This window comes from Scyliorhinus torazame, chromosome 3 (genome assembly GCF_047496885.1).
Source record: "Scyliorhinus torazame isolate Kashiwa2021f chromosome 3, sScyTor2.1, whole genome shotgun sequence".
In the NCBI taxonomy this organism is placed as follows: Eukaryota; Metazoa; Chordata; class Chondrichthyes; order Carcharhiniformes; family Scyliorhinidae; genus Scyliorhinus; species Scyliorhinus torazame.
Genome location: NC_092709.1, coordinates 100,976,217 through 101,003,972, shown reverse-complemented (window position 1 = coordinate 101,003,972; position 27,756 = coordinate 100,976,217). Strand labels below are relative to the sequence as shown.

The window sequence follows — 27,756 nt, the reverse complement described above, 5'->3', positions numbered from 1 at the left end:
CTCAATGCCCCGGCCAATGAAGGCAAGCATGCCGTATGCCTTCTTGACTATCTTCTCCACCTGTGTTGCCCCTCTCAATGACGTGTGGACCTGTACTCCTAGATCTCTCTGACTTTCAATACTCTTGAGGGTTCTACCATTCACTGTATATTCCCTACCTGCATTAGACCTTCCAAAATGCATTACCTCACATTTGTCCGGATTAAACTCCATCTACCATCTCTCCGCCCAAGTCTCCAGACAATCTAAATTCTGCTGTATCCTCCGACAGTCCTCATCGCTATCCGCAATTCCACCAACCTTTGTGTCGTCTGCAAACTTACTAATCAGACCAGTTACATTTTCCTCCAAATCATTTATATATACTACAAAGAGCAAAGGTCCCAGCACTGATCCCTGTGGAACACCACTGGTCACAGCCCTCCAATTAGAAAAGCATCCCTCCATTGCTACTCTCTGCCTTCTATGGCCTAGCCAGTTCTGTATCCACCTTGCCAGCTCACCCCTGATCCCGTGTGACTTCACCTTTTGTACTAGTCTACCATGAGGGACCTTGTCAAAGGCCTTACTGAAGTGCATATAGACAACATCTACTGCCCTACCTGCATCAATCATCTTAGTGACCTCCTCGAAAAACTCTATCAAGTTAGTGAGACACGACCTCCCCTTCACAAAACCGTGCTGCCTCTCACTAATACATCCATTTGCCTCCAAATGGGAGTAGATCCTGTCTCGAAGAATTCTCTCCAGTAATTTCCCTACCACTGAAGTAAGGCTCACTGGCCTGTAGTTCCCAGGATTATCCTTGCTACCCTTCTTAAACAGAGGAACAACATTGGCTATTCTCCAGTCCTCCGGGACATCCCCTGAAGACAGCGAGGATCCAAAGATTCCTGTCAAGGCCTCAGCAATTTCCTCTCCAGCCTCCTTCAGTATTCTTGGGTAGATCCCATCAGGCCCTGGGGACTGATCTACCTTAATATTTTTTAAGACACCCAACACCTCGTCTTTTTGGATCACAATGTGACCCAGGCTATCTACACCCCCTTCTCCAGACTCAACATCTACCAATTCCTTCTCTTTGGTGAATACTGATGCAAAGTATTCATTTAGTACCTCGCCCATTTCCTCTGGCTCCACACATAGATTCCCTTGCCTATCCTTCAGTGGGCCAACCCTTTCCCTGGCTACCCTCTTGCTTTTTATGTGCGTGTAAAAAGCCTTGGGATTTTCCTTAACCCTATTTGCCAATGACTTTTCGTGACCCCTTCTAGCCCTCCTGACTCCTTGCTTAAGTTCCTTCCTACTTTCCTTATATTCCACGCAGGCTTCGTCTGTTCCCAGCCTTTTAGCCCTGACAAATGCCTCCTTTTTCTTTTTGACGAGGCCTACAATATCACTCGTCATCCAAGGTTCCCGAAAATTGTCGTATTTATCTTTCTTCCTCACAGGAACATGCCGGTCCTGTATTCCTTTCAACTGCCACTTGAAAGCCTCCCACATGTCAGATGTTGATTTGCCCTCAAACATCCGCCCCCAATCTATGTTCTTCAGTTCCCGCCTAATATTGTTATAATTAGCCTTCCCCCAATTTAGCACATTTATCCTCGGACCACTCTTATCCTTGTCCACCAGTACTTTAAAACTTACTGAATTGTGGTCACTGTTACCAAAACGCTCCCCTACTGAAACATCTACCACCTGGCCGGGCTCATTCCCCAATACCAGGTCCAGTACCGCCCCTTCCCTAGTTGGACTGCCTACATATTGTTTTAAGAAGCCCTCCTGGATGCTCCTTACAAACTCCACCCCGTCTAAGCCCCTGGCACTAAGTGAGTCCCAGTCAATATTGGGGAAGTTGAAGTCTCCCATCACCACAACCCTGTTGTTTTTACTCTTTTCCAAAATCTGTCTACCTATCTGCTCCTCTATCTCCCGCTGGCTGTTGGGAGGCCTGTAGTATACCCCCAACATTGTGACTGCACCCTTCTTATTCCTGATCTCTACCCATATAGCCTCACTGCCCTCTGAGGTGTCCTCTCGCAGTACAGCTGTGATATTCTCCCGAACAAGTAGCGCAACTCCGCCTCCCCTTTTACATCCCCCTCTATCCCGCCTGAAACATCTAAATCCTGGAACGTTTAGCTGCCAATCCTGCCCTTCCCTCAACCAGGTCTCTGTAATGGCAACAACATCATAGTTCCAAGTACTAATCCAAGCTCTAAGTTCATCTACCTTACCCGTAATGCTCCTTGCATTAAAACATATGCACTTCAGGCCACCAGACCCGCTGTGTTCAGCAACTTCTGCCTGTCTGCTCTGCCTCAGAGCCACACTGTCCCTATTCCCTAGTTCTCCCTCAATGCTCTCACCTTCTGACCTATTGCTCCCGTGCCCACCCCCCTGCCATACTAGTTTAAACCCTCCCGTGTGACACTAGCAAACCTCGCGGCCAGGATATTTATGCCTCTCCGGTTTAGATGCAACCCGTCCTTCTTATACAGGTCACACCTGCCCCGGAAGAGCTCCCAGTGGTCCAGATAATGGAAACCCTCCCTCCTACACCAGCTGTTTAGCCACGTGTTTAGCTGCTCTATCTTCCTATTTCTAGCCTCACTGGCACGTGGCACAGGGAGTAATCCCGAGATTACAACCCTCGAGGTCCTGTCTTTTAACTTTCTGCCTAGCTCCCTGAACTCCTGCTGCAGGACCTCATGCCCCTTCCTGCCTATGTCGTTAGTACCAATATGTACAACGACCTCTGCCTGTTTGCCCTCCCCCTTCAGGATGCCCTCTACCCGTTCGGAGACATCCTGGACCCTGGCACCAGGGAGGCAACATACCATCCTGGAGTCTCTTTCACATCCACAGAAGCGCCTATCTGTGCCCCTGACTATAGAGTCCCCTATTACTATTACTCTTCTGCGCTTTGACCCTCCCTTCCGAACATCAGAGCCAGCCGTGGTGCCACTGCTCTGGCTGCTGCTGTTTTCCCCTGATAGGCTATCCCCCCCGACAGTATCCAAAGGGGTATATCTGTTCGAGAGGGGGACAACCACAGGGGATTCCTGCACTGACTGCCTGCCCTTTCTGGTGGTCACCCATTTCTCTACCTGCACCTTGGGTGTGACCACATTTACATAACTGCGATCTATGACGCTTTCCGCCACCTGCATGCTCCTAAGCGCATCCAATTGCTGCTCCAACCGAACCATGCGGTCTGTGTGGAGCTCCAGTTGGGTGCACTTTCTGCAGATGAAGCCATCTGGGACGCTGGAAGCCTCCCGGACCTGCCACATCTCACAGTCAGAGCACAGCACCCCTCTAACTGACACTGCGTCAATTAATTAAAATTAAAATTAGTCTTTTTTTTTTTTAATTTTTTTTTTTTTAATTTCAAAGTTACTGTCAACTATCTGTTTCCTAGCACTAGATTTCTAATAGAAATGCGATAGCTAACTATAGTACTCTCCGATCTCTGGCTTAGATATCCCTCTAAATTATAATTAAGTTATTATGTTTAATTAGTTACCAAATACTCAATTTTTTTTAAATTTAGTGTAGAATCCCAACCAGCCACTCTGGCCACAGCTTTTCTGTGATGTCACTTCAGTTTCCCCCCGACACACACAATTTGAAAAAAGTTATAAAAGTAAAAATGAGTAAAAATCACTTACTTACCTTCTTACCTTCTGAGTGTCTTAGATGTTCTCAGGTTCTCTCGCTGACAGAGACTGCTCCTCCACCTCCGAACCTTGACCTGCACAATGCTAATAATATAATAATAATATAATATGGCACTTACCTCACACCAATGGGTCTTATTATTAGGTTAGAGGAGGAGGGCGGGTTGGAGGCACTACACGTGTAGTGTCTCGGGTTTCCTCTCCACCAGAATTTATTGGTTGGGGGTGGGGTGGTGGGGGGGGGGGGGGGGGACTTCCCAGAGGTCCGCGGGTCGAACGTCTGGTTCCCGCCTTATATAAAAACAAATAAAACAGAAAAGAAGAACAGACACGGGACCAGGTAAGGGTTTTTAAATTCACTACTCACCTCCCAGAAGGCCCCTGCGCACCGCTGCCGCTGAAATCCAAAGGGCTGCTCCTGTAAAGGTAAGGCTTTTTAAAGTAAGTACTCACCTCCCAGAAGGCCCCTGCGCACCGCTGCCGCCGAAATCCAAAGGGCTGCTCCTGTAAAGGTAAGGCTTTTTAAAGTAAGTACTCACCTCCCAGAAGGCCCCTGCGCACCGCTGCCGCCGAAATCCAAAGGGCTGCTCCTGTAAAGGTAAGGCTTTTTAAAGTAAGTACTCACCTCCCAGAAGGCCCCTGCGCACTGCTGCCGCCGAAATCCAAAGGGCTGCTCCTGTAAAGGTAAGGCTTTTTAAAGTAAGTACTCACCTCCCAGAAGGCCCCTGCGCACCGCTGCCACCGAAATCCAAAGGGCACTGCAGCGGATCTTTATCCCTCTTCAAAATTAGCGATATCGTCGCCTCCGACATCGTCGGGGGTAAAGTCCCTCCTTCCCTGGCCTCATTGAACGTCCTCACCATCAACGAGGCCAACAAGTCCACATATTTTCTGTAATATTCCACCGGGAACCCGTCTGGTCCCGGAGCCTTCCCTGCTTGCATGCTTCCCAGTCCCTTAATAACCTCGTCCACCCCAATCGGTGCCCCCAGGCCTACCACCTCCTGCTCCTCCACTTTCGGGAACCTCAATTGGTCCAGGAACTGCCACATCCCCTCCTCTCCCTCTGGGGGTTGAGACCTATACAGTCCCTCATAGAAGGTCTTGAACACCTCATTTATCTTTCCTGCTCTTCGCACCGTGTCTCCATTTTCGTCTCTAATTCCTCCTATCTCCCTCGCTGCTGTCCTCTTTCGTAATTGATGAGCCAACAGGCGACTAGCCTTTTCCCCATATTCATACCTCCTCCCCTGTGCCTTCCTCCACAGTACCTCCGCCTTTCTGTTGGTCAGAAGGTCAAACTCCGTCTGGAGTCGTCTCCTCTCCCTGTACAGTCCCTCCTCCGGGGTCTCTGCAAATTCCCTATCCACCCTTAAAATCTCCCCCAGTAATCTTTCCCTTTCCTTGGCCTCTGTTTTCCTTTTGTGGGCCCCAATGGAGATCAGCTCTCCTCTGACCACCGCTTTTAGTGCTTCCCATACCACTCCCACAGGGACCTCGCCGTCGTCATTGACCTCCAGGTATCTCTCAATACACCCCCGCACTCTTGCACACACTCCCTCATCCGCCATCAATCCCACATCTAATCACCAGAGTGCTCTCTGCTCCCTTTCCTCTCCTAATTCCAGGTCCACCCAATGTGGGGCATGGTCCGAAACCGCTATGGCTGAATACTCAGCTTCTTCCACCCTAGAGATCAACGACCTTCCCAAAACAAAAAAATCTATCCGGGAGTACACTTTATGGACATGGGAGAAGAAGGAGAACTCCCTAGCCCTAGGTCTAAGAAATCGCCATGGATCCACTCCCCCCATTTGGTCCATAAACCCCTTAAGTACCTTGGCCGCTGCCGGCCTTCTTCCGGTCCTTGAGCTGGATCTATCTAGCCCCGGGTCCAGCACAGTATTAAAGTCCCCTCCTAAAATCGAGTTTCCTACCTCCAGGTCCGGTATACGCCCCAGCATCCGTCTCATAAATCCCGCATCGTCCCAGTTTGGGGCATACACATTAACCAACACGACCTCCATTCCGTCCAGCCTGCCACTCACCATTAGATATCTACCTCCGCTATCTGCTACGATGTTCTTTGCTTCAAATGCTACCCGTTTCCCCACCAAAATGGCCACCCCTCTGTTCTTTGCGTCTCGTCCTGAGTGGAACACCTGTCCCACCCATCCTTTCCTTAACCTAACTTGGTCCGCCACCTTTAGGTGCGTCTCTTGGAGCATAACCACATCTGCCCTTAGTCCTTTCAAATGCGCGAGCACTCGGGCCCTTTTTATCGGTCCGTTCAGGCCTCTCACGTGATCAGCCTCACTAGGGGGCTACCTGCCCCCCTCCCGTGTCGACTAGCCATTACCTTCTCTAGGCCAGTCCCATATCCCGCCTCCGCGCTCCCACTCGCTCCCCCAGCGTCGTATACCATCCCCGTCCACCCACTCTTTAGCCATTTCCTTTTGGATTTCCGCAGCAGCAACCCAGTTGTCCCCCCCCCTCCCCCGCTAGATCTCTTTCTAGCGTGATTGCTCCCCCCCATATTACTTCCGTAAGTCAGCTGACTTCAACTGACCCCGGCTACTCCTGTTCACTCCTCGCCCCCCCCCCCCCCCTTGTGGGGAACTCCCATCCGCCTTGCACCTGTCTTCCCGCCATATTCTTTCTGGCACGGGAACATCCCTTTACCTGACCCGCCTCTTATGGCGCAGCTCCCTTTCCCCTCCCCCTCCCCTTCCCCATTCTCCAACTATGTCCCGTCTTTCCCCCCTCACCGGCGCCCACATTTCCCAATGTCTCCCCCTTCCCAGTTTACTTCTCAATTAACTTCAACCATAACATTAACAATAACATTTCCTGCAGCATCAGTCCCTCAGTTCCGATCCAATTTCTCCTCTTTGATAAAGGTCCATGCTTCCTCCGCCGTCTCGAAATAATGGTGTCTCTCCTGATACGTGACCCATAGTCTTGCCGGCTGCAGCATCCCGAACTTCACCTTCCTTTTATGCAACACCTCTTTGGCTCTGTTAAAGCTCGCCCTCCTTCTCGCCACCTCCGCACTCCAATCCTGGTACACCCGTACCACTGCATTCTCCCATCTGCTATTCCGCACCTTTTTAGCCCATCTCAGGACCTCTTCTCTATCCTTAAGGCGGTGAAATCGCACGATTATCGCCCTGGGTGGTTCTCCCGCTTTTGGTCTTCTCGCCGGGATCCGATGTGCCCACTCCACCTCCAAGGGGCCCGTAGGGGCCTCAGCACCCATCAGTGAGCTCAGCATCGTACTTGCATAAGCTCCACAGTCCACTCCTTCCACACCCTCAGGGAGACCCAGTATCCAAAGGTTCTTCCTTCGCGCTCCGTTTTCTAGGGCCTCGATTCTTTCAGTACACTTTTTATGAAGTGCCTCGTGCGTCTGTGTCTTAACCGCCAGGCCCAGGATCTCATCCTCATTATCTGTCACCTTCTGCTCCACCACGCGGAGCTCTGTCTCCTGGGTCTTTTGTGTCTCCTTGAGCCCCTCAATTGCCTGTAGCATCGGGGTCAGCACCTCCCTCTTCAGCAGCTCCACGCACCATCTCAAAAATTCATCCTGCTCAGGCCCCCACGTCGCCTGCGCTTTCTCCGCCGCCATCTTGTACTTCTCTCTTTCTGACCCTTTGGTCGACGATTCCTCGCGCTGCAGCCGCCGCCGCCGGTTTTTTCCTCCTTCGTTGGGGGGGGGGGACGACTCCCTTCTCACTCACCCCACACCGGGTTGCGTCGTCAAATATTTTTCCCGTTGGGGCTCTTAAAAGAGCCCGAAGGTCCATCGGAGCTGGAGCCGCCGAAACGTGCGGCTAGCAAGGCATCACCGCAACCGGAAGTCCCAAGAGAAAGAACTTAATAAGCAGCAAGTGGTAATGCCCTGAATCTCACTGCCCATGAGGGTAATGGAAGCAGTAACAATCCAAAGTAAATTGGATAGGCACTTGAGTAAAATCAACTTGCAGGGCTAAGGGGATACAAGGGGGGGGGGGGGGGGGGTAGAGGGAATGGGACTGACAGGATTGTCCTACAGAGTGCCGACATAGACTTATCAACGACAATAACTTTATAAATTGACTGACACCAATTGGTGGACCAGCAGATGGATAGTTACAGAATGGTCTGTCTAATGATTTTAGTTCAGTGTGAGTGACTAACTGAACCTTTGAGCTATTGGGGCGTCACTTGCATCTTGAGTAGCAATGTGGCCAGCCGGTCTTTCTCCTTGCTATTGGAATCCCAATCAGGTGAGGGGATCTGAAGCGCTTGTTCGGCCCACATCGCTATTTCTCGCTGCTGTTCAATGCAGTGCATCACAATTATCTTGGAGACCGTCATCTGCGAGTACTGAAGCACACTTCCAGACTTGTCCAGGTACCTGATGCACAACTTGAGTATGCTGATGACTTGCTCGATGGTAGATTGTCATATGGTTCCTTGTAGTACTCCTAATTCTCACTGATGAAGTTTTTTTTGAGGTGTCATCAGTCCAGCTTTGAAGGAGTTGTCCCTTTTCACCTGGCAGCCAATCCTTTCCGGATTGTTCCAGTTTGTAACGTGGGGGCTGTCACAATATGAAAGCACCATGGCAACTCCCAGGGAACTGGCTCCCAATTGCACAAACCTTTTCTTATGAGTGCACACCAATTGCGTATTGATGTAATGCAATCCCTTGCGGCTGCCAAGTACACCTGACTGATCGGGGAGTGCTCGGATTGCCATCTTTGTGCAGTCAATGACTTGTCGTACCTGTGGAAAGCCAGCCAGAGAGACAATCCCCAGTGTACGCTTATTTTGGCTGTTGTAATCACAGGGGAGGGGTTTATCCCTCCCAGCCTTATTTGTCCATCACCTACCAACATCGGAACTCTTGCTATGTCTCCAGTGGTGGCTTGCAAGGAACTGAATGTAAATAAATTAAGGATGGTGCTGACTACACAACCACTGGTAATGAATAGCCACCCGATCCAGCAGATCTTCTTCTAGGTGGCTACAGATCTTTGCAATCAGCTTGACATCACATCACAATCTCAACATTCAGAAGCACTGTTGCTCAGATCTAAGAAACGGAGCCTTTGTGCACCTTTAGATTGAGCAGGGCCTTCAGTGAGCTTGTTTCCCGTGCTATTTCCTTCTCTGCTGGCTATCTGCAGCTCCCTCTGCAGCATGGCCTGGCTGCTGCAGGTCTCATTCTCGTCTCTTTCCTCAGTCCAATCGAAAGCAGGCATGATGTCACTATTGTGATGTTAAATGTTTGAACAGCTCCAAATTCCCCAAATCACTCTCTCACAACAAGCACTCTCGCCCTGGAGGGAACTGAGAAAGCAACTCGGAGGATGGAACTTTTAGTCAGATCAGGCTTCCATTCTGATAAAATGCCACACAATCTCATCTCCTTGCCTGGCAACTTTCCTGAGACCCCCCTCCCCCCCGGAAACTCCATGCTGTAGCAGTTAATTTCAATTCCAGCTCCCAAATGCATGGTAGGAATCTAATTTAAATGTGCTATTAAACACCCTACCTCTCCGCAACAGGACCCTTAGAAGACCCAAATTCACTGCCATAAAAACGCCTGTGGGTGTGTGTGTGCAGTGGGTTAGGATTGCACTCTAGAAATGTTACATTTTGCCGCAACCCTCTCTCACCTCATTGTGGGCAGGCGAGTATCAAGGACCTTTAGTCTGGTCTCTATTTAACACACGCTGTGAGAATTGGGAGTGCTACAAGGAACCATATTACTATTGAGCACACTGTTCCTGGGAATAAAAGAACAGCAATATTCCTGTGTCATCACTTTCTAGTGCCTCTTGTTGGAAAACATGCTTCTGTGGAAATGGGTGAAGATAACATTGATCAAAATTAAGGTATTCTCATTCTTAATCTGTCCCTGGAACTAAGCCTCTTCTCATCATTGTAAGAACAGAAAAGTGAAAATTAGAGGAGGGAAATAAGAAGAACTGGCGACTGGCCGGCCTAAATAATGCAATACCCAAACACTAATTATTAATTGAAGCTAAATGTAGACTTAATTTTTTGCCAGTTATCCCCAAGCTCCGCACATTTGTTTGAATGTTCCCTGCAGTATTCCTTTAACAACTGGGATTTGAATCCTTCTCACTTACTAAACGGCAAAGGAACTGATATGTGTGAAACAAGCCAAACTCAGGTACAAAGGGAATGTGGAAATTGTTTTGCTTATCCAATACCGAAACTGTAAAACACAAATGAGATTTGAATATAAACAAATCATGCCGTAACATCACTAAATTCTGTACGATTAATGCAAAACAAAGTCAAAGGTGCTCAACAGATAAATCCTGGATAAAAGCAAATTACTGCAGATGCTGGAATCTGAAACCAAAGAGAAAATGCTGGAAAATCTCAGCAGGCCTGACAGCATCTGTTGGGAGAGAAAAGAGCTAACGTTTTGATTCCAGATGACCCTTTGTCAAAGCTCAACAGATAAATCCTCCAGTTATGGGAATTATTGTATTTGAGCTTTTGCTCCACTTTAATAGAAGTGACTCAAATTAAATGACTTTGTACTCCTGGCAGTGATTCCCTTCTTTCAATTGGATATGTCAACGTTGATTATTCTATTTTGTTAAGCAAACTGAAAGTGGCTGTCCTCTAAAGTCAAACAATGACTTTCTAAATCAGCAGATGGAGAAAGTTTTGGAACACCAAAATCCTGAGAGTTACCATTGGGCAGATCCTGAAATGGACCAGCTGTATAAATACTGTGGCTACAGGAGTAGGTCAGAGGCTGGGAATCCTGATTATCTTCATGGTTCACTATGTCCACATGTGCACGGACTGCAAAAGTGATGTCTCTTTACACACAGTCTGATCCATGGCTGCTTCTGCACAGCATCAATTGGCTAAATGGTTGCTACAATCAGTTCTCAGCAAGTTTTCCACATACCTCTGCGAAAACCATACAGGTCTTGCATATTGATAGCAATGCCGTGTCTATGTGATCAGCCAACATTGCCTACTCACCCATGTACTGCTCAAGGAAGCCACAGACTTTTGCAACGTGTCACTATATTTGGGTGATCTAGACATGCTGCCATTGTCCAAAACTGTATTCAGTGAACTTATGAAATCAGCAACTCATGCAGATAAGTTCAGTTTTAATGATGCCATGGATGCCCAAATAGATGGTGTTGCCATGGGATCCCCACGAGGCCCAGCTCTTGCAAACAGCTTTGTTGGTTTCCACGGGTTATGCACCTTCAATAGAATGACCCCCTAACCTCCTACGCACTACATATTTCTGATAAGTAGATGACCGGTTTGTTATTTTTGAATCTGAAGCTGCATGTAAGAATTTCCTTATGTACTTGTGTACTTTAATGGGCTCCATCCTGCATTCAAATTCGCCTTTGAAATTGAGGTGTCAAATGAGCAGCCTCTCCCCAACGTGCCAATTGAGAAATCTGCCAATGGGTTTTTAAATCTGTCTACCTCAAACCTACCTTCATTGGTCAACATACACGTTGGGTTTCCTACAGTTCCACGCACTATAAGGCCTTAATGGCAAATCTTGTAAATAGGGCCTGAGCCATTTGTCATTGTGCAAGCTTAATGCTGGAATAGGGCATATATAATCATCCTGTTGGGATAACAGCTGCCACAATCAGATTATTGTTCGCTAGATATTGCACAAACTCATGAGTGGGCTTCAGGTCACCAATTGTAGCCCTGAAAATTGCCCAGTCTACAAGAGATTAATGAATGTAAGGTGTCTGAAAACTTTGAGCAATAGGTGAAGTTAGCCGTTTCACATTTCTAAAATGTGATAGCAACATGAGTGGTATTTTTCATTAACAGGATGCTGCCCACAAGCCAAAAAGATGTTCTGCCAACCATACAACCGCACTGTGTTTAGGAATTTTTGAACATAGAACATAGAACATGCAATGCAGAAGGAGGCCATTCGGCCCATCAAGCCTGCACCGACCCATTTAAGCCCTCCCACCCTATCCCAATAACCCCTCCTAACCTTTTTGGACACGGAGGGCAATTTTAGCATGGCCAATCCACTTAACCTGCACGTCTTTGGACTGTGAGAGGAAACCGGAACACCCAGAGGAAACCCATGCAGACAAGGGGAGAACGTGCAGACTCCACACAGACAGTGACCCAGCAGGGAATCAAACCTGGGACCCTCGTGCTATGAAGCCACAGTGCTAACCACTGTGCTACCATGCTGCCCAAGTGTCTGTGTGATGCCAGGTATGTAGGCCGTACATCCCAACAACTTCTGGACAGCGTCAAACAGCATGTTCCTTCAGCTGTCCACAACAGGCAAAGTACTGACCATACTCAATCAGCCCGTGCTTGCAAAACTCAAAACACAGTATCCGACATTAAATGTGATTCCGCAATAGAACAACACTTATTAAACAATCCTCATTGTGCAAAGCATTATACTAACAACCAATTTAAGATTATCAGGCAGGCTTACAGTGTGCACGTGCTAGAAGCTACATATATTCACACATCCTGCCATTTGAAAACATAAAGAGCATGTCCATGCATTGCACTTTTTTTTCAACTAAGCAAAAGCTTGGCAACAGCTATTTCCTGGTTCATTCCTCATGACCTATCAATTGACTTGACTGGTTTGAATTTAAACATTAGCTTGGCACTGTTGCCTGGTGAATTCTCCATGGCAATACTTCTACCAATCAGAGTTAATTTGCCAACCAATCATCACTTTTTTCTCATGCAGTATTTTTTTTTAAATTACTTTATCAGAGTTACAAAGCTAAAGTTCAGAGTGTGGACAGGGACAAACCCCTAATCCAGCTCCTTGCCTGCCCCAAAAAACAATTCAAATTGAATCTAATTCATGGTCCCCACAAGAGAGACATGCCAGAGCCAGGCATTGCACCTGACCTCACGCTCATCTTAGCCAAAAGGCCGAGAAGCGATCTCATGCAGTATTCATTGTTTCCTTTGAGATTTGGTATTCTTGCAAATCTGTTCTGATGAATGCTAGATGAAAAGCTTTGACAGCATGACTCTTTTGTCAGCAATACTCACGTTCTGTACTACCAAATGACTATTTATATCAAGCAGTTTTAGTTACACTATAAAATTAGTACAGCACTTTTATCTCCCTTATACAAACATCACTGTGTAATCTCATCCTTGCCCTCTTTGATTGGTCCCCCTCACCCTCCACAGTAGCACCAAAATGATAAAATTCTGAAAGGGTGTGCCGGGGGGGGGGGGGGGGGGGAAGAGACACGTGTGTGTGTGGGGGGGGGGGGGTTAATCATGGTTGTATTACTGTCAGATAGCTTTTGGTGCATTCTTGGATTGGACAGTGCCCGCATGATTTTAATGAAATGTAAATCATGCTTGACAAATCTACTGGAGTTTTTTGAGGATGTAACTGGTAAAATAGATAAAGGACAATGAGTGACATGGTATATTTGGACTTTCAGAGCGCTTTTCATAAGGTCCCCCGTAAGAGGTTAATGGATGAAATTAAAGCACATGCTAATGTATTGGTTGACAGACAGGAAACAGAGACTGGGAACAAATGGGTCTTTTTCTGAGTGGCAGGTGGTAACTAGTGGGGTACCGCAGAGAGCAGTGCTTGGGCCCCAGCTATTCATGATATATATTCTATGTATATATCAATAAATGACCCGAATGAGGGAACCAAATATAACATTTCCAAGTTTGCTTTTGACACAAAAGTGGTGGAGTTGTGAGGAGGATGCAAGGTGATTTAGACAATTGAGTGAGTGGGGAAACACATGGCAGATGCAGTACAACCTGCCTAAATGTGAAGTTATACACTTCTGTGAATTATCTCAATGGGAAGTACGGATGTACAAAGTGACCTGGGTGTCCTTTTACACCAGTCAATGAAGGTGATGAGGCAGGTGCAGCAAGCAATTAGGAAGGCAAATGATATGTTGGCATTCTTTGCAAGAGAATGTGAGTTCTGATGTGTAGATGTCTTATTGCAGTTATACAGGGCCTTGGTGAGACCACATTTGGATTATTGCATGCAGTTTTGGTGTCCCGACCAAAGAAAGGATATACTTTCCATAGAGTGCAGCAGAGCTTCACTAGGCTGATACCAGAACTGGCGGGACTGTCCCCTGAGGAGAGATTGGTTCAACTCGGCCTGTATTCACTGGAGTTTAGAAGGATGAGAGGAGATCAGATTGAAACATATACAATTCTAACAGGGTTGGACAGACTAGATGCAGGGAGGATAGTTTCCCTGGTTGGGAAAACTAGAACCAGGGCACACAGCCTCAGGATACGGGATAAACCATTTAGGACCGAGATGAGGAAAAATGTCTTCACTCAAATGGTAGTGAACCTGTGGAATTCTCTACCACAGAAGGCTGTGGGGGACAAGTCACGGAATGTATTCGAGAAAGAGATAGATAATTGTTTAGATTTTAGTGGCATCAAGGGGTATGGGGAAGAACCACTGACATTGAGGATCAGCCAAGCTCGAAGGGCCGAATGGCCTACTCCTACTGCTAGTTTCTATGGTGGGAGAACATGGAATGGGAGAGGAATGGGCAGCAATGACGAGTTAAGGTGATAATATATCAGGAGATGAGCTCTCGTGCTAACTTGAATATTGTTTCAAATTCTGGACATGCATGTCAGGAAGGATAGAATCATAGAATTCCCACAGTGCAGAAGGAGACGATTCAGTCCATCGAGTCTGCACCGACCCTCAGAAAGAGCACCCTACCTTGGTCCACTCCCCCGTCACGCCACATAAACTGCAGATTTTTTGACACTAAGAGGCAATTTAGCATGGCCAATCCACTTAACCTGCACATCTTTAGACCATGGAAGGAAACCGGAGCACCCAGAGGAAACCCACGTTGACATGGGGAGAAAGTGCAAATTCCACAGTCACCCAAGGCTGGAATCAAACCCAGGAGCTATGGAGCTGTGAGGCAACAGTGCTAACCACTGTGCCACTCATAGGCCCATACAGGATGTCACAGCCCTGTAGCAGATGCAGAGGAGATTCACCCATATGGTATCAGAGATGCGGGACTTTGGTTATGTGAATAGATCAGAGAAAGTGGAGTGGTTGTTCTTAGAGCAAAGAAGGTTAAAATGTGATTTCATAAAGTTGTCCAAAATGATGAAGAATTTTCAGAGTGTAAATAGGAAGATAATGATTTCATTAGCAGATGGGTTCGTATCCAGAGGGCACAGATTTAAGATAAAATGAACTAATGAACTAGGATAGAGATGGTTCAGGTTTTTTTCATGCAATCAGTTGTTGAAAGTAATGCATTGCCTGAAGGGGTGGTGGAAACAGATTAAATAATATCATTCAAAAGGGAATTGGAAAGGGGGAAATATGCAGGATATAGGGAAAGAACAGGCGAATGAGGCTAAATGGATAGCTCTCAACAATCCAGCACAGGCAAGAATGGGGCATATGGGAATCATCTCCTTCTGTGCTGTATGAATCTATGTACCCACAACTCCACTTACTGATGATGATAATCTTTATTGTCACAAGTAGGCTTACATTAACACTGCAACGAAGTTACTGTGAAAATCCCCTCGTCGCCACATTCCGGCGCCTGTTTGGGTACATAGAGGGAGAATTCCGAATGTCCAATTCACCTAACAATCACGTCTTTCGGGACTTGTGGGAGGAAACCGGAGCACCCGGAGGAAACCGGAGCAGACACGGGGAGAACGTGCAGACTCCACACAGACAGTGACCCAAGCCGGGAATCGAACCTGGGACCTGGAGTTGTGAAGCAACAGTGCTAACCACTGTGCTACGCACTATTTATCCATCTGAAGCATATTAGTGATGCTTCCTGACATGGGTTCAGCATGGACTGAGTGTTGGTTTCCTAATACTGCATGCTAATGTGGAGACTGGACGGGGATAAATGGCCTTCCTCTATGCTTTGAGAATCCACATACAGCACCCAACACCCCAACTGGACATTTGTTTACCTATTATTAGTACAGGTTGGGGGTTGGTTAGCTCAGTTATCTGGATCGGTGGTTTGTGACGCAGAATGACGCCAACAGCGCAGGTTCAATTCCGGTACCGGCTTAAGTTATCCACAAAGCCTTCTCAACATACCGGGTAGAATGGGGGTACTTGATGGCAGTTCTAGAGCAGTTTGCAATTGGACCCAGATTTGTGGACTGGGTAAAGCTACTATATAAGGAGCTGAGGGCGAGTGTCCGCACAAACAACATCAGCTCGAGATACTTTTCTCTCCACCGTGGGACTAGGCAGGGATGTCCTGTGTCCCCCCTGCTGTTTGCACTCGCAATTGAGCTATTGGCCATCGCGTTAAGAGGTTTAGGGGTATGGAAAGGGATAGTGCAGGGGGGATAGAGCATAGGGTGTCCTTATATGCAGATGACTTATTATACGTGTCGGAACAGAGTGTGTCAATAGGAAGAATACTGGAGCTGCTTTGGGTGCTTGAGTCTTTCTCGGGGTACAAATTAAATCTAGACAAGAGTGAATATTTGGTGGTGATTCGGCCGGGGGTGGTGGCAAGGGTGGGAGGGACTGCCATTCTGTAGGGCAGAGACTCACTTTAGGTACCTGGGGGTGCAGGTTGCTGGAGATTGGGAGGGGGCTCCATAGGTACAACATTTCTAGTTTGGTGGGGAGGGTGAAAGCTGATCTGGCAAGGTGGGATTGTCTCCCTCTGTCACTGGCGGGTCGGGTACAGGCGGTTAAAGTGAAAGTGCTGCCGCGATTCCTGTTTATTTTCAAGTGCATGCCGATTTTCCTGCCAAAGGCTTTTTTTTAAAGAGAGGTTGAATGGGGAGGGAAGGTGGCCAGAAATAAAAAGTTGCTACTACAGAGAGGAAGGCAGGCAGGGGGTCTGATCTTCTGAACCTGATGTATTATTACTGGGCGGCGAATGTGGAGAAGGTACGGAACTGGGTCAGAGGGGTTGACTCCCAATGGGTCAGAATGGAGGAGAGTTTGTGTAGGGGGTCGGGATTGAAGGTGCAAGCGACAGTGCTACTCCCGACGACCCCAGGGAGATACTCAGTGAGTCCGGTAATAATAGCTTCATTGAGAATTTGGAGGCACTTTCAACAGCACTTTGGGTTGGGGGCAGTGTCAGGGGAAATGCCGTTTCAAGGGAACCACAGATCTGAGCCAGGGAAGTGGGATGGAAATTTTCGGAGATGAGAGGGAGTCGTTTTGTGGGATTGAAGGAGCTGGAAGCCAAGTATGGGCTGGAGCAGGGGGAAATATTTAGATACAAGCAGGTTTGAGACTTTGCCAGAAAGGAGATACAGAGCTTCCCGTTAGAGCCGGCTTCCACATTGCTGGAGGAGGTGCTGACGGCATGGGGACTGGAGAAGGGGGTAGGATCGGCGGTTTACGGGGCTATTTTGGAGGAGAAGGTGCCGCTAGAAGGGATCAAGGCAAAGTGGGAGGAAGAGTTGGGAGAGGGTATGGAGGAGTGGCTCTGGTGTGAGGTGCTCCGAAGGGTAAACACCTCCACCTCATGGGCGAGGTTGGGGTTGATACAGCTGAAGGTGGTGTATAGAGCACACCTTACAAGGGCGAGGATGAGCCGGCTCTTTGAGTGGGTAGAAGATGTGTGTGAACGTGCGGGGGGAGGCCCCGCAAACTACGTTTTGTCCTGTCCAAAGCTGGAGGATTACTGGAAGAAGGTTTGTGGGATAATCTCTAAAGTGGTGCACGTGAAACTGGACCCAGGCCCTCGGGAGGCCATATTCGGGGTATCGGGGTTGGAAACAGGCGTGGAGACATGTTGTAGCCTTCGCCTCGTTGATCGCCCGAAGGTGGATCCTGTTAGGATGTAAATCAACCTCTCCACGCTGCGCCCTGGCGTGGCGGGGGAACCTGCTGGAATTCTTGACGCTTGAAAAGGTCAAATTTGAACTGAGGGGAAGGATGGAGGGGTCCTACAATTCATGGGCGTTATTCATTGTGCACTTTCGAGAATTGGATCACATCGAACATTAGGGGGGTGGGGCTGGGAGGGTTGGGGGGAGGGGGACTGTATGTGTTAATGGTGACTATGAGTGATTCCTGAATCCTTTTTGTCATTTGTTTATGTTAACATGCGGGCTAATGTTTGGGGTTTGGTGGGAGGATGGGATCGTTGTTATTGATATGGGGATTGACATTACATTTGTTACTGATTATTGTTTATTGTTGGGTGTAAATATGGGAGAAAATGTGAAAAAGGAGAATAAAAATATTTTTTATTTAAAAAAGCCATCTCAACCTTGCCCCTCGCCTGAGGTGCGGTGACCCTCAGGTTAAATCACCACCAGTCAGCCCTCCCTCTCAAAGGGGGAAAGCAGCCTGTGGTATTGTGATTTTCATCAGTACTGGTGCCCTATGCTGAGCCCAGTGACAGGACACTGGCACTCAGTCCTGACTAAACCCAGTGTCTCAGCATTAGCACCCAGTCCATGCTGAGCCCAGTGTCCGGAGGAGCGGCTCCCTCTGGCGGTGGCGATCTGGGGGAAGGCTGGGCTCCGCTCCTCGCTGAACACAGGTTAACTTTCACAGCTCCACCTACCCCCGGACTTTGCACATCACTCACCGCAACCTGGACACTCCCCGGCATCATTCCCACTTTACCTTTTACACCGCCAGTCCCCGAGAATCGATGTCACTAAGATGCCTTTGAGAGAAGCTGGTGAACTTGTGTGTGTGTGTTCTGAGGCGGGAGGAAGTGACTGCCTGATCCAGGGGATTAGAAACTGCAGAAAGCTCTCCCTCCCTCCCCCACCCACCTGCCTTTCTGATCCCAGGGAACGGCAAACAGAAGAAACAAGACTCCGGGAACTAGAGTAAGGGAAGGTGGAGACAGTCATTTTGCAGAGCGTGTGCTGCCTTAACCGGGTAAGTTTAAATGTCCCACTGAGGTACACTGGCCAGGCCGGAGCTGGGGATTTGAGAGGTTTAAACTCCTTTTACTATTTGTATGTTTGTCCCTCCCTCAGCTGCTAATCCAGAAGCGGAATCGGTTATTGTGTACGCGGATTTGCCCACCGGGGTAATTCGATCCCTTTTCTATAAACTCTGCATCGAGCTGCTCCCCCACCCATTAGAAAGGGGTGTTGTACACAAGAGTTTTCACCGCCTCTGCCTGGCAAACCAGGTCATTCGACAATGTGCAGCTGAACAAGTTTATACTTGTGAACGGGAGAAGCCCCAGTTTAAGGTATTGTGCCTACTCGCGGCGACACCTGTTTTTTTAAATTTTATGTGTATGTTTTATTGGTTGTGAAGTATATTTGGTCTGCTTATCCGGCCCATGGTAAAAGGTGTTTGCAAAAGGAAGAGAGGGACATTAGCAGAATGTTGCAGCGGGGTGATATTTTCACAGCACTTACCTGGATTGTTCGGACAGTCGATCATTACCATTAAGAGCCTTCAGATAACCAACTCGGTCACCCTGAATGTTGCTTGGGGAGGGAAACCACTTGGAAATGGACATAACTTGATGTCGATCGCTCTGAGACCGTTCATTCCTTTTAACTAAAGCCTTGGGTGGGGTGGGTGGGGGTCCTGTTTGGTTGGAATGTAATGGGACCTTGGTTTATGTACAATAAGCTTAGGTCTTCACTACTCCCGTGTTAAGTCACACCCAGGACTGGGAGCAACATGCAGTCAGGGACATGTTCGGAAATCTAAGAGTGCACTGTTTCCTGGGGTAGACAGGTTGATTTGCGAATTATCATGTGATGTGTCCCTTGGAACTGAGCTGGAACGGTTGTTAAGGAGATGTGCTTTGGGACGTTACATCATCATTGTTAACCCTTTCAGAGCTGTGACAGAATCCAGAGTAAAGCAGTTTAGGCTTTTTTCAAATGCATGGTCAGAATGCATTTTAGTTTAACCATCTAAAATTCTGGAATTTTAAAAAATGGAAATGAGTAAAAACCTGTGTTTTGAAAACTTTTTGGTGTTGAAAGAATTACACCTGTTGGTGGTAGAGCTGTTTTGGTGCAATTGATTTGCAATGTTTTATCTTCTCTTGTCGTTTCCCATTATTCCCAGTGTAAGGGCAGTGTAAGTAGCACAGTGGTTAGCACTGTTGCTTCACAGTGCCAGGGTTCCAGGTTTGAATCCCGGCTTGGGTCACTGTCTGTGCAGAGTCTGCACATTCTCCCCGTGTCTGCGTGGGTTTCCTCCGGGTGCTCCGGTTTCCTCTACAAGTCCCGAAAGATGTGCTATTAGGTCATTTGGACATTCTGAATTCTCCCTCGGTGTACCCAAACAGGTGCCGGAGTGTGGTGACTAGGGGATTTTCACAGTAACTTCATTGCAGTGTTAATGTAAGCCTACTTGTGACAATAATAACGATTATTATTCTAAGTGAGTGCATGTGGTGACCAGAACATGATGGGATCATATAGTTTGATCCCTCGTTTGCTGGTTAAAAATTCTGAATTCCACGTGCAATAAACAAGATGCTGGAAAGTTCATGTGGGGGAGGTGTTCTCGGGCTCGGGATGCACTGCTGTATTCACTCCAATGTTCGGTGGCCTTTGTTTCCACTGCCAAATCTTTATAGGTTACTTGGTTTCATGAGGGCATTCTCTTTGTGGTGCTCAAGCTATGCATTGGCTATTCTTGAAACCCCAGCCAGTGCTTAGCAACAGGACATCAAAGAAGATGCAAAAGTACTCTTCAGTAAATACATGATTGTTGTAGGAAATCCTGATACAATGAATGTATTGATCTGTGCTCCTGGAAGAAATGAAGGATGTATTGGAAAACAATTATAAACAATCTCTAGCAAGTAGGGGATCTCACTTATGTTCCAAATGTGTGTTTTAAATCTGGGGTTGTAAAGCGTGACTTAACTGCTCGGTAAATGGTACTTTGGTTTCCAATGAGCTTAACACCGGTGAGGTGTTTTTGAACATCTTCCCCCACCCCTCAGTTGATTTTTGTTCTTCTATTTAGTTGATTGGTCCTAAAATACAGTATCCATGTGAGAAGCTAGTATTAGAAATCTTTAAAGAAAGCTCACTCAGGAAGGGGAAACATTATTTTTCAATCAAGTTGAAGTTTTACATTGAGTATTACAGATGTTTAGCTTTTAATATGCTCATCCCTGGACCAGGGGTGTGTGACAGCTCAGGCCTCTGGTTATTAATGTATAAAAGTGCTTTGGGAATAGGTTGCTTGTTCACCTTTTTTGGTGGAACAACACAGACTGGAGGACCAAAGACTGTAATGGAGAGATTTTGCTTTCCCTTCATTGCTGCTTTTGTTAATTAGTCAATATCGTTCAAGCCACTATTAATGACCTGAGGCTTCTGTCTTCCCTGTTGAGCATTACTCTTATGCAGAGAGTAAAATACTGCACAGATGCTTAGAAAATCGAAACAGGAAATGTTGGAAATACTCATCAGGTCAGGCAGCATCTATGGAGATAAACTGTTAATGTTTCAGTTATGTGACCTTTTATCAAAATTGGAAAATAAAACGCACAAAACTAGCTTTTAAACAAACAGTAAGGCAGAGAAAGGATGGGGAGGGGTAGAAACAGTCTATATAGGGTAGGAGGCAGGCGAGATCAACCTGACAAAAGGGATGGTATTGGAACAAATCAGCAATGGGAATGAGGGGGAAACTCTCCAGTGGTTGGAGTCATGCCTAGCACAAAAGAAGATGGTTGTGGTTGGACTCCAACAATTATCTGAGCCCCAGGACATCACTTCAGGAGTTACTCAGGGCAGTGCAGCAACCTAATCCACCCATCTTCAGCAGCTTCATCAACCCCTGCAACATTAGGTCAGGATGTTCGCTGATAATTGCATGGTGTTCAGTTCCATTCCAAAATGGTCAAGCAATGAAACAATCCGTGGTTCCACCTAGTATGACCAGAACAACATTTAGGATGGAATTTACCCCCCCCCCCCCGCCTCATATATCCACTTAATGACCTTTTCCCACCCAGCATTGCCATTGCTAAATTCCTCATGATTAACATCCCGAGGACCACATTTAACCAGAGACGTAACTAGATGAGCCACATAAATACTGTAGCTGCAAGAGCAGGTTGGAGGCTAGAAATTCTGCGGTGAATAACTTGCCTCCTGATTACCCAAAGCCTTTCCACCATCTACTAGGCTCAAGTCAGTTATGTTATGGACTATTTGACTGGCTGAGTACAGCTCAAGAAACACAATGCCATCCAGCACAAAGTGGTCTGCTTGATCAATACTCCAAGCACCACTTTAACCATTCACACGCTGCACCACCGGTACACTATGGCAGTAGCGGTGTACCATATAAATTATGCACTGCCATAACTTGCCTTCTTCAAAACAAGGCTTCTTCAAAAGGACCTTCCAATTCCATATGATCGCTACCACCTAGATGAACCAGGGCAGCAGATGTCAAATGAAATCTTAATCCATTTCCTATCGTGTGATATCTTCCATTCAGCATCTCATCTTAAATCTCCTCTCTTGTTCATTTAAAACTTTTGTTTACTGCCCACCAAATACCAGAAAAAATGTAAAATCTTCACTGCTTTCCTTCCTCATCCTCTGCCCCTGACCTTCTCCTCAGAAATTTTGAGCTCCAGACGAGACTATGCATCGCAGCGGCCAATCATTTTCTGTTGTCTGTAAATTTTGCTGCCTGTGCTCTATCTGTCACCAAGTCCTGTTCAACCACCACCCCTGTACTTGCTGCCCTGCATTATTGTTTTTAAGTCCTTTAGTAGCCCCACAACCTTCCGAAATGTTTTTGCTCCTCCGATTTTGGCCTCGTTCACATCCAGGTTTTAATTATTCACCCAGTGGTGGCTGTGTCTTCAGTTACCAAGACTCTAAGCACTGGTTGATTGACTTGTCCTCTTTGTTGCTTGAGAAACATAAGGCTGCTGTGAGCTTACTCCACATTTCTCTGCCTTTAGCCATATTTTGTGCTTTGCCCCATAAGAGCCCTGTTTCCCTCAGCTTGGCCCTCACAGTGCTAAGCCAGGTTTGTCTTGCCTGGTTTTCTCTTCCCTGGTGTTGTCCGTCTAATGGCCGCTTTAGCTATACACTCCAATGGCATTCTGAATAAGTGGCCAACAAGCCAATGGAGTCAGTGGTACTTGATTTCGCTTATAATCCTGCGACAGCCAGTTTTTTCATGCAAGTTTAAGTTGGAGATCTAGTTTGGCCAGGAGATGCGGCAGGTTTTCCTTCGACATCTTTCTGTCTCTCTATCTCTTTTCTTTTCCCTCTTTTAGGGCACTCCTTACAACCTACCACTTTGACTGAGAATATTGTCATCTCTGTCTGTGGCTTGATTTCAAATTTTGTTTGACACTGCAGGTTGTTGTTTTTATCTTTCCTTGCCGAGTCTACAGCCATGATTCTTCTGATGCCCTCTGCCACTTTAACAGCTTTCGGCCTCTAACCATCTACTTTTTACCACAGGCATTCAATCCTCTTAACACAGCCATGCCACTCCAGGACAATGTGGAGGACCTAGGCTTCTCCATTGAATGGAGACCACACCATTCCCCATCTACCAGCAGCCTCCTTCCTCTGGCTGAACTTATTCTTACATTGAACTACTTATTTAACTCCTCTTGTTTCCTCTAAATAAAATATGCTGCTGTAACTTGTATCACGTTGGAAACTGATATGGGGCCTAGTTATGCCTGCCCTTTCATATGAGAACATGGAACATTTTTGGTCCAGTCTCCAAGTCCCTCTCTCACATATCTTTTGCAGTACATTTATGACTCTAATGGTGCCACTTCCAGCTGCTATTCTGAACTGGAAACTTTCACCAATTTTGCTTTCACCCAAACTCTCTGATTCCACAGTGCCCTTTCTTGACTCCTTTATTTTGGGACAACAAGGTAGCATAGTGGTTAACACTGTGGCTTCACAGCACCAGGGTCCCAGGATCGATTCCCTGCTGGGTCACTGTCTGTGCGGAGTCTGCACGTTCTCCCTGTGTCTGTGTGGGTTTCCTCCGGGTGCTCCGGTTTCCTCCCACAGTCCAAAGACATAGAACATAGAAAAATACAGCACAGAACAGGCTCTTCGGCCCACGATGTTGTGCCGAACCTTTTTCTTAGATTAATCATAGATTATCATTGAATTTACAGTGCAGAAGGAGACCATTCGACCAATTGAGTCTGCACCGGCTCTTGGAAAGAGCACCCTACCCAAAGTCAACACCTCCACCCAACACTAAGGGCAATTTTGGACACTAAGGGCAACTTATCATGGCCAATCCACCTAACCTGCACATCTTTGGACTGTGGGAGGAAACCGGAGCACCCGGAGGAAACCCACGCAGACACTGGGAGGATGTGCAGACTCCGCACAGACAGTGACCCAAGCCGGAATCGAACCTGGGACCCTGGAGCTGTGAAGCAATTGTGCTATCCACAATGCTACCATGCTGCCCTTAAGAACAAATATATCTACACTATATCATTTTACCGTAATCCATGTACCTATCCAATAGCTGCTTGAAGGTCCCTAATGTTTCCGACTCAACTACTCCCACAGGCAGTGCATTCCATGCCCCCATTACTCTCTGGGTAAAGAACCTACCTCTGACATCCCCCCTATATCTTCCACCATTCACCTTAAATTTATGTCACCTTGTAATGGTTTGTTCCACCCGGGGAAAAGTCTCTGACTGTCGACTCTATGTATTCCCCTGATCATCTTATAAACCTCTATCAAGTCGCCCCTCATCCTTCTCCGTTCTAATGAGAAAAGGCCTAGCACCCTCAACCTTTCCTCGTAAGACCTACTCTCCATTCCAGGCAACATCCTGGTAAATCTCCTTTGCACCTTTTCCAAAGCTTCCACATCCTTCCTAACATGAGGCGACCAGAACTGTACACAGTACTCCAAATGTGGCCTTACCAAAGTTTTGTACAGCTGCATCATCACCTCACGGCTCTTAAATTCAATCCCTCTGTTAATGAACGCTAGCACACCATAGGCCTTCTTCACAGCTCTATCCACTTGAGTGGCAACTTTCAAAGATGTATGAACATAGACCCCAAGATCTCTCTGCTCCTCCACATTGCCAAGAACTCTACCGTTAACCCTGTATTCCGCATTCACATTTGTCCTTCCAAAATGGACAACCTCACACTTTTCAGGGTTAAACTCCATCTGCCACTTCTCAGCCCAGCTCTGCATCCTATCTATGTCTCTTTGCAGCCGACAACAGCCCTCCTCACTATCCACAACTCCACCAATCTTCGTATCGTCTGCAAATTTACTGACCCACCCTTCAACTCCCTCATCAAAGTAATTAACGAAAATCACAAACAGCAGAGGACCCAGAACTGATCCCTGCGGTACGCCACTGGTAACTGGGATCCAGGCTGAATATTTGCCATCCACCACCACTCTCTGACTTCTATCGGTTAGCCAGTTCGTTATCCAACTGGCCAAATTTCCCACTATCCCATGCCTCCTTACTTTCTGCAGAAGCCTACCATGGAGAACCTTATCTAATGCCTTACTAAAATCCATGTACACTACATCCACTGCTTTACCTTCATCCACATGCGTGGTCACCTCCTCAAAGAATTCAATAAGACTTGTAAGGCAAGACCTACCCCTCACAAATCCGTGCAGACTATCCCTAATCAAGCAGTGTCTTTCCAGATGCTCAGAATTCCTATCCCTCAGCACCCTTTCCATGACTTTGCCTACCACCGAAGTAAGACTAACTGGCCTGTAATTCCCAGGGTTATCCCTAGTCCCTTTTTTGAACAAGGGCACGACATTCGCCACTCTCCAATCCCCTGGTACCACCCCTGTTGACAGTGAGGACGAAAAGATCATTGCCAACGGCTGTGCAATTTCATCTCTTCCCATAGAATCCTTGGATATATCCCGTCAGGCCCGGGGGACTTGTCTATCCTCAAGTTTTTCAAAATGCCCAACACATCTTCCTTCCTAACAAGTATTACCTCGAGCTTACCAGTCTGTTTCACACTGTCCTCTCCAACAATATGGCCCCTCTCATTTGTAAATACAGAAGAAAAGTACTTGTTCAAGACCTCTCCTATCTCTTCAGACTCAATACACAATCTCCCGCTACTGTCCTTGATCGGACCTACCCTCGCTCTAGTCATTCTCATATTTCTCACATATGTGTAAAAGGCCTTGGGGTTTTCCTTGATCCTACCCGCCAAAGATTGTTCATGCCCTCTCTTAGCTCTCCTAATCTCTTTCTTCAGTTCCCTCCTGGCTATCTTGTATCCCTCCAACGCCCTGTCTGAACCTTGTTTCCTCAGCCTTACATAACTCTCCTTTTTCCTCTTAACAAGACATTCAACCTCTCTTGTCAACCATGGTTCCCTCACTCGACCATCTCTTCCCTGCCTGACAGGGACATACATATCAAGGACACGTAGTACCTGTTCCTTGAACAAGTTCCACATTTCACTTGTGTCCTTCCCTGACAGCCTTTGTTCCCAACTTATGCACTTCAATTCTTGTCTGCCAACATCGTATTTACCCTTCACCCAATTGTAAACCTTGCCCTGTTGCACGCACCTATCCCTCTCCATTACTAAAGTGAAAGTCACAGAATTGTGGTCACTATCTCCAAAATGCTCCCCCACTAACAAATCTATCACTTGGTTGAATGTCGGTGTGTCATGATGTCTCTGGTGCTCCCTCTAGTGTTTATTTAGTTCTAGTGTATTTACATTAACCAGGATATTGGTGCCCCTCTGGTTCAGATGCAACCCGTCCTGCTTGTACAGATCCCACCTTCCCCAGAATGCGCTCCAATTATCCAAATACCTGAAGCCCTCCCTCCTACACCATTCCTGCAGCCACGTGTTCAGCTGCACTCTCTCCCTATTCCTAGCCTCGCTATCACGTGGCACCGGCTACAAACCAGAGATGACAACTCTGTCTGTCCTGGCTTTTAACTTCCAGCCTAACTCCCTAAACTCGTTTATTGCCTCCACACCCCTTTTCCTACCTACGTCGTTGGTACCAATGTGCACCATGACTTCTGGCTGCTCCCCCTCCCCCTTAAGGATCCTGAAGACACGATCCAAGACATCCCTGGCCCTGGCACCCGGGAGGCAACATACCTTCCGGGAGTCTCGCTCGCGACCACAGAATCTCCTATCTATTCCCCTAACCATTGAACATTGAATCTCCTACAACTATTGCTTTTCTATTCTCCCCCCTTCCCTTCTGAGCCTCAGTGCCAGAGACCTGGCCGTTAGGGCCTTCCCCCGGTAGGTCCTCTTCTCCCCCCGCCCCCCCCCCCCCAAACAGCATCCAAAAAGGTATACTTGTTTTGAAGGGGAACGGCCACGAGGGTTCCTTGCACTTGCACTGTCTGCCTGTTTGTTTGTTTTTCCCCTGACTGTAACCCAGCTATTCTTGTCCTGTACCTTGGGTGTGGTTACCTCCCTGTAACTCTTCTCTATCACCCCCTCTGCCTCCCAGATGATCCGAAGTTCATCCAGCTTCAGCTCCAGTTCCCTAACACTGTCTTTGAGGAGCTGGAGTTGTGCACTTCCCGCAGGTATAGTCAGCGGGGACACCGGTGGTATCCCTCACCACCCACATCCTACAGGAGGAGCATGCAACTGGCCTAGCCTCCAACCCCTCTTACCTTACAGAATATAGCTGCCCTGTGGACCAACTGGATCTCCGCCCTCCGACTCTGTTCCCAGTCAGCTGCACTCTCTGTAAACTCCTGGCTCTCTTCTCACTCTTTGCGGAAATGTAGGAAACAAAATGAAAGGAGCACCTTACTCCCTCCTCACCTAACTCCCTCAGTTACCAAACTCTCACTATAGCACTCAAATGCACCAAATTCAGCACTCCCTCAGTCACCAAACTCTCACTATAGCACTCAAATGCACCAAATTCAGCACTCCCTCAGTCACCAAACTCTCACTATAGCACTCAAATGCACCAAATTCAGCACTCAGTGCAAAAGGCGTGCAGGTTAGGTGGATTGGCCATGATAAATTGCGCATAGTGCCCAAAAAGGTTAGGAGGGGTTATTGGGTTA

The 27,756-nt window shown here is 47.3% G+C and overlaps 2 protein-coding genes across 8 annotated transcripts in view; one reads left to right on the top strand and one right to left on the bottom strand.

The window, feature by feature from the left end:
* sh3d19 (SH3 domain containing 19) overlaps positions 1-19,350 on the bottom strand; it is a 342,707-nt gene extending 323,357 nt beyond the window's left edge. The window contains exon 1 of the mRNA XM_072496064.1: positions 19,101-19,350. Coding sequence (XP_072352165.1) covers positions 19,101-19,131 — 31 coding nt within the window. The 5' untranslated portion in view covers positions 19,132-19,350. The remainder of the gene's footprint in view (positions 1-19,100) is intronic.
* The window catches only part of fhip1aa (FHF complex subunit HOOK interacting protein 1Aa), a 263,629-nt gene continuing 254,130 nt past the window's right edge, over positions 18,258-27,756 (top strand). For 4 of the 7 annotated variants that reach the window (XM_072496069.1, XM_072496066.1, XM_072496067.1 and 1 more), the window contains exons 1-2: positions 18,258-18,606; positions 18,708-18,928. The gene's annotated coding sequence lies outside the window, so the exon portion shown is untranslated. The remainder of the gene's footprint in view (positions 18,607-18,707; positions 18,929-27,756) is intronic. The other 3 variants (XM_072496072.1, XM_072496070.1, XM_072496068.1) reach the window with 1 other exon arrangement.